This window comes from Medicago truncatula, chromosome 1 (genome assembly GCF_003473485.1).
Source record: "Medicago truncatula cultivar Jemalong A17 chromosome 1, MtrunA17r5.0-ANR, whole genome shotgun sequence".
NCBI lineage: Eukaryota > Viridiplantae > Streptophyta > Magnoliopsida > Fabales > Fabaceae > Medicago > Medicago truncatula.
Genome location: NC_053042.1, coordinates 5327485 through 5339714, shown reverse-complemented (window position 1 = coordinate 5339714; position 12230 = coordinate 5327485). Strand labels below are relative to the sequence as shown.

General features: G+C 31.0%; 2 protein-coding genes across 2 annotated transcripts; one reads left to right on the top strand and one right to left on the bottom strand.

Annotated features, from left to right (window-relative positions):
- Positions 1 to 3823: 3823 nt before the first annotated feature.
- LOC112420421 (uncharacterized) lies at positions 3824 to 4447 on the bottom strand. The gene has a single exon (XM_024779653.1). The coding sequence runs from the start codon at positions 4445 to 4447 to the stop codon at positions 3824 to 3826; it is 624 nt and encodes a 207-aa protein (XP_024635421.1).
- A 4329-nt stretch (positions 4448 to 8776) lies between these two features.
- Positions 8777 to 10618, top strand: LOC11414212 (transcription factor RSL2). The gene is made up of 5 exons (XM_003589023.4): positions 8777 to 9495; positions 9660 to 9896; positions 10019 to 10084; positions 10191 to 10256; positions 10402 to 10618. Exons 1-5 carry the CDS (start codon positions 8863 to 8865, stop codon positions 10498 to 10500), a joined length of 1101 nt encoding a protein of 366 aa, XP_003589071.2. The 5' UTR covers positions 8777 to 8862; the 3' UTR covers positions 10501 to 10618.
- The last annotated feature ends 1612 nt before the right edge of the window (positions 10619 to 12230 follow it).

Here is a 12230-nt window from a genome sequence, read left to right as displayed (position 1 = left end):
ATTAAGAGAAAATAAAATGTTGAATAAGTATATGAAAATCAGAGATGTTGATATACAATCACTCATTATAAAAATGTGTAATAGTTTGAAATTGATATACAATATATTTATGTTTATTTAGAGACAAACTTGGAATAATGTAATTAATTAATATTTCATTTATTTAAATGTAAAACATCACTTGAGACAAAAAAAAGTCTAAATATGTAGAAGCAATGATACACATGACGTGGCATGGGCTGTGTGAATGTCTGAATGAGACATGCATTGAGAATTAGTGACCATATAGTATGAATATATTGTTAAATTAATTAGTTCAGTTTGGTAAGACAGTTTAATAAGGACGAAAAGAGCTGTCATCATATATTGTACTTCAATGCTTTAAATTGCACACAATTTTTTGAAGAACTTGAGGGCACGGTATATATTAATAGATGGAGTTTCTGTAAAGAGAATAAAATCAGATTTTTATTTTCTCTTGTCCTATCTTAGTTTCTAGATTTTATTCTTTGGCCTTTTTCAACTCCTACAATGTTTCTTTAAGCCATTGCCAAGGGTCGTGCTATATGGCCGGTGCAATTTTTCTAAAGAACAACCATGAGATGACCTCACCAAACACTCTTTGAGTTTGAAGACAAATTTTGCTATAAAATATTGGACACCAACATTCTTTTTTTTGACGCGTGTAAGGAATGGGAGCGCAAGAATCGGCGGAATCTATGGTTATAGCTTAATTAAGTGACTATATCCTGATTTTGTTTGTGTTATTTGGCTTTGTTAGGGTAATCTATATGTTGGATTACTGAGGAATTCGATTAATCTTGATCAATCTTAATCTTATATATTTGATATCACAGCATGGCTCCTAGCTTTGTGGTAGATATTATTCTTTCCGTTATGCATATGTGGGAACCATCAAATGCATACTTGGTTTGAAGTTGGTAAAGTATGTTTAGAGAAAGTAATTTTTCATAATTAGATAGACTTTGATTTTTACTCTTAAGTTGAATTGGGTGGTCAAATTAAGTTGGGCTTTCAAGTACTTTGATATGAAAGTTGTTGTTGAATTTAAAAGTTAGTCGATTCGACTGATAACTCTCAACAATGATGATATTTTATTTTTTTGCAAGCAATTACACTAAGGAAAAAACTATGCGTTCGATTGTGAGTTCTTTAACTTCTCCAAAAAAGGTTAAATATAAATTGTTGGTCTTTAATTTGATATTGTGCGTTGATAATGATATTTACAATAAATATTTATAGAAATAACACGAATCTTATTGGCCAGGCATTCTGGCCTACAAAGTCTAGCGCTAACTATTGCAATTTGATTAAACTTGCGAGTAAGGTGCATGCCCGTGTTAGTTAATGAGTATATGTAGTGCCCCACATTTGTCTTGTTTCTCCATGGTTTGTAACATTCTTAGCAGTCTATTTGGGCATTAGCTAATCTCAGCTATTGTTGGTCATTTTCGACAAACAACGAGATTATTTCTAGGTGTAAATAAAAGTATATGATGTTGATATTTATTCATTGTCGACCACTAAATATGAGCAAAATCGTCTAAATGTTGACGTAATATCGAGCACTAAATATAAAATTTTCCGACAAGACAGGATTTGTTCTGTAGAAATAAATGGTGGATGGTCTGAATCAATGATTGTTAATAATCTATTATGTTTTTTATATTGATCCTAACTCACCTAAATGAAATCGACTTGCAAGGTGAGAGATGTCCCTAATTATCGAGAGATAAAAAAGGTGAGATGTGATGCTATTTTTGTTTGTGGTGGTCGGGGTTCGAACCCCAGACCTTGCATATATTATGCACTGTCTCTTCCAACTGAGTTAAGCTCACGAGGATGAGATGTGATACTCTTTATAAACTCATTTCAGATCTTATTTTATATAGTCAGGATTTCATCATTTGCCAATCTAACTAACCCTTCTAATTGACTCAACCCTTGTCTCATCATATACCTTTTATATTGTATTTATAAAAGTTACAAGATTGTTGTTTTTTTTGTTGATAAATATATGATTTTTGTTAATTACAGATTGAAAGGTATTATTGATAAATACAGTCGAAATAAATAACATTTTGTTGGACATATGTTTGAGAAAAATTATTCAAATATATTATTTTAATTACATAAATGATATGTTGACAACCAAAATAGTTATGCAAATATCATTTCTCAAGTTTTTTTAATTGGTCTTTGCATGCTTTGGTTTCCATACCAATACCTATATTGGCTTGTATATACTTGGTTACCCCATAAGTTGTCAAAAATGGTTGTGCAAGTAATGTACCTCTTAATTAAACTTAAGTTTTAAAAATGAGATTTAATCAAACATATCTAATCTAGAAATTTAATCCAAACATATCTAAATTATTGAGGAACTAAAACATATATACTTGAGTTCATGCATAATAAAAATTTGTAGAGACTAAATCACTTTTGGAATACTTGTTTCATAAGAAACAAAAATAAATTTTATTAGAAAAGACTAAAATTAGTCTTACCAGTTTTATAAGAAACAAAAATAAATTTTACCTTAACATAAGTCTTCATTTTACTATCACCTACTACAAATAATTAATCCTACGAGAAAATACTTGTTCATGGAATACTTTTTTTAATGACTATTGGAATACTTTTTGGTTTGGGTGAAAGTTGAAACTACTAGTATAATACAAAAAGTAGGTTACACACATAATTTTATATTTGAGTTTTAGTGTACTTTTTGAGAATGACAATTACACTCACAGCTGGAACTGGAAGAAAATGCAAAGATATTTTTGCAATACATTTAACTAACGGCTTTGACTTTGTTATGGTGGCATGATTGATGACGGTAACGTCAAATACATTTCCGTATGTAAATGTACTTGGTTGCTGTCATTGACTTGGATGATATATGCATCAAAATAACTTTTTCTGTTGTGATTTTACAAGGAAAATGGATTAACTATAGTACAAGGGATACCCTAAATTCATCACAACATTCATTCTATATACACTTCAAAGTTATTCCAACTATTCACATGTCCTCGTGAGTTTAACTCAGTCGGTATGGACAATGCATAATATATGCAATGTCTGGAGTTCAAACCTCGACCACCATAAAAAAATACAATTATTCCACCGATCCGAAAAAGAAAATTTTGCATTTCTCTCTTTCCTTCAAATTAACCAAGACTAAACTAACCTTTTATGGATAACCTCTGCAGGTTAGAACTAGACAGTTTCATAGTATGTTTGTTTCCGCGGCCTCCCACATTGCTTTTACTGACCTATGTAATGTGTACCTTTAAGTTGGGCGCTGCACCGTGCCGCTGAGATTTGGTTGTTTTTCAAACTCACATTAAATCAAAACATGCATTTAGTCGAGTTCTCGAAGGGAACAGATTCCTTACTTTACAACTCTGCTTTTGCTTGTTTTGATTCATTAAATTGACATAGAATTTACGGTAGTGAAAAAATATATCATAGAACTTTGTCAACATGTGTTGATCTAAGTGGTAACATACTTAAACACTTAACACTTTAAATGGTTAGAGATTTGGTCTCTAAAATTTGTAGTCTTATGTATGTGAAAATTCTAGTTAAAATAAGATAATTTATCTTGTGCGGTGAACAAATTTTTAAGGAGAGATTAATCGGTGTTTTTTTTTTGGAGAAATCAAAATGAAATATAATATAAACGACAGCCAATCTTCACGGCACAAGGTGTACCACTGAAGACCGCCCAAAAGTTACAAACAAGTTCAGATAGAACAAACAAAAATCAACTAATGCCCGCACAAAGGAACGGGGCCTAGCACCAATCATGAAAACAATAAGGAAATACAGTAAATTTAACCTTAAACCACCAAAACGAGAGAAGTTTAATGGCCTCCAACATTTGATAATGAGAACGTTCTTGACCACGAAAAATTCTGTCATTCCTTTCTTTCCATATCTCCCATACAGTTGCAAACCAAATCAAATGCTTAAGAGAGCATCTTAATTTTCCGTAACCTGAAGAAGTGCCAAACTGATGAAAATGATCCACAATGTTACCCGGATCCGCAGAATAAACACCAAGCCAATTCCGAATAAGCTGCCAAATATGACCAAAAAGAGTACAAGATAAAAACAAATGAGTCTCGGACTCCTGTTGACCGCAACCACTAATACATAGTTGAGCCTCAGAAGGAATAATGCCTCGACGAAACAGATTTGTTTTAGAAGGCAATCTATGCCGAAAAAGACGCCAAGGAAAAACCGACACCTTCACCGGGACATCCTTTCTCCATAAGAGAGCCGCTGGAACAATATTAGTGGGAGGCGTCCTATCAATGATCGTACGATAGGCCACCCTAACCGTATACCCCTCCACAGGATCAGGAGTCCACGTCCAGACATCTTCAGTATCAACCTGCAACAAAGAGGAAATCATGAAGCATTTTTCCCCTTTTTTGACAGAAGGAAATCATAGAAGTTTGGATTGTAATTTAAGAATTTTTTTTGTTCAACTTCTTTTCAAATCAAGGTTTGGAACTAATAATCAAATACAACATGTCTTTATTTATTTATTAAACACACTCAACATTAATTATGGTTGCTCATTTTGTAATATTTTCCATACAAAGCATGGATACATATAATTTTTAGGGGTTTCAATAAACCTTTTAGATGAATCTCATTCTATCATTTGTTTATGGTGTTGCTGTTGCATCTTTTAAAAGTAAAGGCTATTAGCTAATGATGTCAAGCCCAAAAATAGTCATATTAACGATAAAAAATAGGATTGCACAGGTCATTAGCAAAAAGTGGGGAAAAAATAATCAAAGTCAGAAATGTTCACACAACAATTCCCGTAAATTCGCAGGATTGAAATATTTTCCAAGAACTAGTACTATACCATTTCAATTCAAATAAATATAGGTCAAATACCTCCCTCTGTCCTTTAGGTTTCACGTTTGTTTCAGATAGGTTCTTTCTATCAAATCAACTTTGGCTTAACGAAGGTTGATAGAAAAGATCAATCTAAAACAAACTCAAAACTTAAAGACCTATCGGGAACCTTAGAAACTTAAAGGATCTATCCGAAACAAACACAAAACTTAAAAGGACCTATCTGAAACCTCAGAAACTTAAAAGATCTATCTGAAACAAACAGGAAACTTAAAGGACCCGGAGATATATTTGGCCTAGAACAGATCTTAACATAAACATTAACAGCACTCTCTCAAAGAAAAAGAAAAAAAATACACTAGTAGCACTGTAACAGAGAATCTTTGTGATTGTGTTGCACGGCCGGTGCTTTATAAAGTTTTTTTTTACTTGTTGCCTGTGATTTTCAATAACTCTAATATTCGAGCGGATCCAAATTCATTTTCTCATTCTATTTCTGATTTAGTTTATGTTTGGTGTTACGATGGGTATGTTAGAATCATGGTGATCTATCATGATTTTTCAAAAAATACACTTTGTAGTTTCTACAAAATCATGATGGATCACCGTGATTCTGACATATCCACTGTGATACCAAACAAACACTTACTTCCTTTGGATTGTGATTTGTCTGGTGACAATCGAGAATGTTGAATGGTTGTTTACGGTGGAGGAGAAAGGTGCATGCAAGCAGTTGACACTCCAACGCTGAAGTCAGTATCTGAGAAAGGTGGTTATGTGTGAAAATGGTAAAAGTGTAGTGTACCTTGAGGGTGACGTTGAATCACCCTTGTATATGCGCAAAGAGCGTTAACGACTTCCGTGAAATATGGCGCCTTCTCAGGAGGCCGTTGGAGCTAACGTGGATGATAGATATTGAATCAGGGCATATGCTCCTCCATCGTATTATGCCCTGTTTTCTGCAGCCTTAACCCATTGAGCCTTGCATTATTGGGCTTCTAGCCGGTACGGAACAAATTGTATTTAACACATAAAGTTCCACTTCACACCATATAGAGCTGAGTCTAGCTGAAGGGATAGCATCCTAAAGTGTTAGTGTGCCAAACTAAAGTTTAAATTCCACTAGTTTGAAGAGATATTAACATTTATGGTTTGTTAGGATTGACATGCTTGAGCTAATTTATTGACATAATCACTTGTGAGACTGTTTATGAGAACTTATGACATGTTCATAAGTTGTTTTCAAGTTATTTTCTTAAGCTCTCCAATGTTGCTCTTAGAAAATGCTTATAAGGAATAAGACAACAATTTAATTTTATTTATCGTCTATCACAAAAATAGTCTATCCGCAAACACTTATCGTTATAAGTGCTTATGTTATAATCTGTAAATTATATTGTTTATCCTAACAAAGCCTTAGTGTCTCAATGACTCAGACATAATTACCTCCCTTGGAAGTAACATGTTGGAAACCAACAAAATGTTATACTTTTGATATATTGTAACTACTCTTTGTTCTATTAATTAACTTGTGTAAAAAAAAATAGCGCCTGATCAAAATATAAGACCTATTTTATATTAGGCACAATTTTAAAAGGACCAAAAAAAACCCTCTAATTATTGTTAAAAAATAAACAGATTATCTTACTTTGTCAAAAACAACTTTTGCCGACAAATTATCTGAAAATTCTTCCCCTCTGAGGGCGATAAAAATAATTCTGTCCAAATTCTAAGAACATCTATGTTACTTTGTCAAAATATGAGGGCAAACTGAGTTGTCATCATCTTGCTAGTCATACATTTTAAAATATTAATAATCTGTATGCTTTTAATTAATACGTCACGAGACCTTAAAGGTCTATTTCTCTCAATACACTACTTGTTGTGTTCGATTTTAATAAAATAGAAAAGCATAATTTATTCAGCTATACTATTTTATTATCAAATGATTAGCTTTTGACAATAAAGAAATATATTATATTTTTATACAATTTCCTCCTTGTTTAAAAAACATTGTGAAAGTGTTTTGGTGAGGTAATTGAAATTCTAGGAAATCTTTTTTGAACAACTTATGGGAAATTAAAAAAATTAGAAATTCAAATGATTCAATTTATAATTTATTTATATTTTAATTTTTTTTGGATGGAATAATACAAATTCTTCACTCTTAAACTTTGGTTGGATTATTTATATAGTAAAGAAAATAAATCAGATGGATGATAGTCATCTCATTAGAGACATAAGAAGACCTAGAAAAACTATTATGAAAGACTTAAAATTAATGAGTTAGACCAAAATATGGTTTATGATAGCATATTATGACATAGTTTCATCAATGTAATTGATCCCACTTAGTGGGATAAAAAAAACTTGGTTGTTAGACTATTTTTATAAAATTTCAAAAAGTTAGAAAACAATGCCAAAATATGAAAAGTAGGGACCAATTCACAATTTTTTTTTAATGAAATATAACGACAAATTTGGAAGTTTTAAAAGAATTATATGGACCAATTTGTGATTCACAATGTATAAAGTAGGGAATGAATTTCAAATTCTTAGTTTTTAAGTGATATTTGAAATTTCTTAAATTTAGCTTTGACAAAATAATTCATAAAATCTCTTTATATTAAAATTTCTTCAAATTTATCATCCAAGCAATATCATTTACAGAAAAGAATTAAAATTAGTTCTAAAATTGAATTGCCTAAAAAAATTCCTTATCCAAACACACCGTGCAAATTTATTCTTGGTTTGGACTTTGGGTAAAAAGAGATTAGGTGTGTGTTTTTTGTATATTAATTGTATGAATAACATGCGAGTGAAATGTGCACCTCAAACAAGAGATTAATGTGTATACAATGCAGCCACGAATACATGCTATGATCTTTTTATAAATTATATTTTTTTTTTTTGAAAGAATCTTTTTATAAACTATATTGATATGATATACTCATGATTGATGATTAATACAATTTTTTTTTGGGTACAAATTAATACAATCTCTTTATCCGTATATAAAGTGTACATAAGTGGCATGATACTTCCAAGATAACATGCATGGTTAAAAAATTACAACTAATTTTAAAGACATTTGTATAAAAAAAACAAGGTATAAGAATCATTGATCATGGATTGTACATTATTGATTTATCCTAAAAGCTTATCTCTATCCTTATTGTATAGGTAGTTAATGTTGTTAATGTAGGAGTTGAAGCAAAGGTTAATGAACTTGTTAGTACAACATACACCACAAAGAGACAAAGACCGTTCTCCACGGTTGCTATGTCGGTTTTAAAAATACTTATAAGAATATTTTTCAGATTCATCCCACGATGTATGTATACCCAACCTAATTGTGACTTCAAATTTTTTATTAACTTAACACAATTCCTTTTAATTTGTTTATTATATACATGGAGACTCCCACGTTCGTTGTTCAAATTTCATAATTAAACGCGCATGCTAAGCTCGCACTTTTTCTTCTAACTCCTAACTATCACTATCACCATAATTAATCAAAAATATTTATAATTAATCTAACTAATGATCATCTCTCAATCATTAGACTTAGACTCCCTACCTCTTGTTTCAATTCTAAATAAGTGTAATTAACAATGTTTAAATTAAAACCATATTGAAGAATTATATTATTGTAAATTATCATATCATAAACTTTGGTCCCATATGAGTTGTCGTTTGCTTTGTATATGGCCACTCAGTGGACTTCCCTAAGTTTTAGTTACATAGAACTAGGACAAATCCATTACAATAATTACAATTTTAATATTTCTATTTACATATTAAGTCAATGCTTATACTACTAACATTTTTCTTGTGATTGAGTATAAATATGTCCACAACTTTTTGAGTATGGCAAAGCAAACATTTTACTTAGCTTTACCAAAAAATAATTATAACCCTTTGCAAAAAAATTTCTAAGCATATACATTATAGAATATGGAACCTATAGGTACTTTCCCTGAAGGAGAATGGGATTTCTTTCGCAAAATGTTTGCAAGTGAAGATCATGAATATTACTCACAACAATTTCTTGATCAAAATTCACTTCTTCTAGGGGAAAATGATGGGTTGAACAATGGAACACAGTCCACATTTTGCACTGCTGAAATTGGTGAAAATGAGCGTATGTTTTATTCTTTTGATCATGCTCATATCCAAAACTCTAACTATATTCCTCAAACTCAAGAGAATAGTTACAATAGCAATTCTAGTGCTAGTGATGATACAAATTACTATTTTAGTTATCCTAATCATGTACTAGAAAATAATATTAATAATTGTATATCCAATGATTTTCGCATGGATGAGAATTTGTTTGCTTCTTCTGTTCCATCCCTTAATGAGATTGTAATGGAAGAGAATGTGAGAATGAATGAAGATTCTGCAAGTGATGATCATATTGTGGAGAAAAATGGTTACAATACTCAAATAATGGAACCTTTTGATCTTCACACCAAGCATGAGATGCAAATGAAGCTCAAAAGGAAACTTGATGTGATAGAAGTGGAGGTTCCCGTTGAAGAAAAAATTAACAACAATCCGAAGAAAAAACCTCGTGTTTCGAATGATGTAAGTTTTATTTTGTACCTAATCTTAATATAAAAAATTGAAATAGCAACATAATAAATGCGAAATCCATCTCTAATTCCATCCTTGAGTGTTAGAGATGCCGGATATGGTGATCAATTTTATTTTTTCTGTCGTTAATTTTCATCGTAATTTCAATTATCTAGGGCCAAGGATGCATGAAAAATGCAAGGTCAAAGAAGAACCACAAAGTTATTGCTAGCCATGAAGAGGAGATGACAGAAGAGATTAATAGAGGATCAAATGGAAATAGTTCTAGTAGTAACATTTCTGAGGATGATAATGCTTCTCAAGAAAATAGTGGAGGAACTACTCTCAACTCAAATGGGAAGACAAGAGCTAGTAGAGGATCTGCAACAGATCCCCAAAGTCTATATGCAAGGGTAATTAATCAATTACTTCAACTCAAACAAAAAAAACCAGCTTGATTTATTTATATATTTTCATATCAAAACAAAAATTAGTTTGTGCATATTTATGATCCTTTTTTATTTGGATTTTGCAGAAAAGAAGAGAGAGAATAAATGAACGACTAAGAGTCTTACAAAATCTTGTACCAAACGGAACAAAGGTATTTTTGTCTTAATATTGAAACTGGTGGCATTTTCATGTGACAAATTCATTGGTGTAATTAATTAATTGTGCAAGAGAATTAATTTCATGGATGGTTTATGCAGGTTGATATCAGTACAATGCTTGAAGAGGCAGTCAATTATGTGAAATTTTTACAGACTCAAATCAAGGTATGCACAATAGGAGACATTATATATGCATGCATAAAATTTTAATCCTTTTTTTTTTTTTTTTTTAATATAAGATATATATACATAAAAGACAAGTACTAATAATCATTGTTTTATTGTTTTTTTTTATTATTTTTTTATGTAGCTTTTGAGCTCTGATGATATGTGGATGTATGCACCACTTGCTTACAATGGACTTGACCTTGGACTCAATCTCAACCTCAACAGCTCTCTACCACTATGAGCTTCTAAGAAATACCTTTTTTTTTCTTCATTGTAATATGTAGCAATTAAACGGGAAACAATTCCTTAGTAAGGGGAAAAAACATAAAATGAAATTGAGCAATTATATATATATATATATATATATATATATATATATATATATATATGTATGTATGTATTCTTTTTTTTTTGCAAAGGCAAAATGAATTAATTAAGAAACCAATTATGTATGTATTCTAACTAGTTATTATTTGATGGTGTTAATAAAATAGCAATATCATGCTCTAAGAAAGTTTATGCCTCTGTTTGGTTTGGCTTTTGCAAAGCCAGAATCAATTCTGGAGCATTTCAAAAGCAATTCTGCAATATTTAACATGTTTGGTTTGGCTTTTCAAAATAGCTTTTATCCTCCAAAAGCAATTCTAGTTGAAGCTACAATTCCTAACTTCTTACTTTCCTAGAATCAATTCTACACCCTCAATTCTATTAATTCCATCCCTGCCCTCATTAATTTTTCTAACCCTTCTCCAACCGATCAACTTGGATCTAACTTGGATCAATCACAAGTTTTAAATGTAGTTTCGTCGTCAGAGATGGATCGCGTTCGAAACATAATCCGCAATGAAATTATTGAGCACAGGCAAAATAATTAGTATTGTACTTTAAATTATTATATCAATATTTTAGTACTATAATACACATTATGTTAGTTTTGTAATAATATTTTAATACTCTATTGCACTTTAAATTCTATTATCTATTTGTAATTTTTATTTTCATGATGTTAGTATTGTAATACCTTATATTTTAGGACTATATTGCACTTAATTATCTTAATTTAGTAATTTCTATTTATTTGTATTTAACTATGTCTATTTTGGTAATTATACATTCAAAAGTAATTTTGATCAAAACTATCCAAACAACAATCATTCTGTTTAATCAATTCTGCATTATTGCATCCAAACATAAATCAATTCTGTCAGAATCAATTCTGTCAGAATCAATTCTTTCAGAATCAATTCTGTCAGAATCAATTCTACACACCTCAGAACCAAACACACACATAATCACTTTCTTTATTAATCACGTGGGGTAGTTTGTTTCTGACTTTTGTATTTGAAAGCCATTAAATGATTAAGCAGACATCTTTATTGCTCTAACTTTGGGACTGTCTTATGTTGAGTGAACAAAGTAGTGTCATCGTGAGCTTAACTCAGTTAGTAGAGATAATGCATAATATATGCAAAGTTTGGAGTTCAAACTCCACCACCACAAAAAAAATAGTAATAAGCTCAAACATACACAAATGATAAATCAACCTCGTGCTCCTTACATCAGAAAAAGAAACCATGAATATCTTATTGAGTTTGCAAAGTTCTGAACTTCTGATTACAGATTCATAAGATCCTGACTATATTTGAGATAAATATATTTGTCTGATTGTTAAGTGTGACTAAAGATTGCATGAGTATAACATTGGATAGAAGATTAAGTGTTCAACAACATATAAGTGAGATGACACGTATATACTCCATTAAAGTTTTAGGTTAAGATGTGGTTCAATTCCACTTGTGTGGTTGCTCAGAGTCAAATGTGAAGATCTTACAAACCTTCTTTCTTGATCCAATTGATGGTTTGACCGACTCTTCATATTGAAAGGCTTCATGACAAAGATAGTTAAAGGATGTGTCTTGTTGATGACGTGCCAGCCGAGGTGCAAGAGTAGGTGGTGTCTAATTCTACTTG

Excerpts from the sequence above, each read along its gene's own strand:
- LOC112420421 (XM_024779653.1), bottom strand. The coding sequence starts at position 4,447 with ATGATTTCCTCTTTGTTGCAGGTTGATACTGAAGATGTCTGGACGTGG.
- LOC11414212 (XM_003589023.4), top strand. The coding sequence starts at position 8,863 with ATGGAACCTATAGGTACTTTCCCTGAAGGAGAATGGGATTTCTTTCGC. Across the intron at positions 9,897-10,018 it reads CCCAAAGTCTATATGCAAGG|AAAAGAAGAGAGAGAATAAA; the intron begins GTAATTAATCAA and ends TGGATTTTGCAG. Across the intron at positions 10,085-10,190 it reads TTGTACCAAACGGAACAAAG|GTTGATATCAGTACAATGCT; the intron begins GTATTTTTGTCT and ends TGGTTTATGCAG.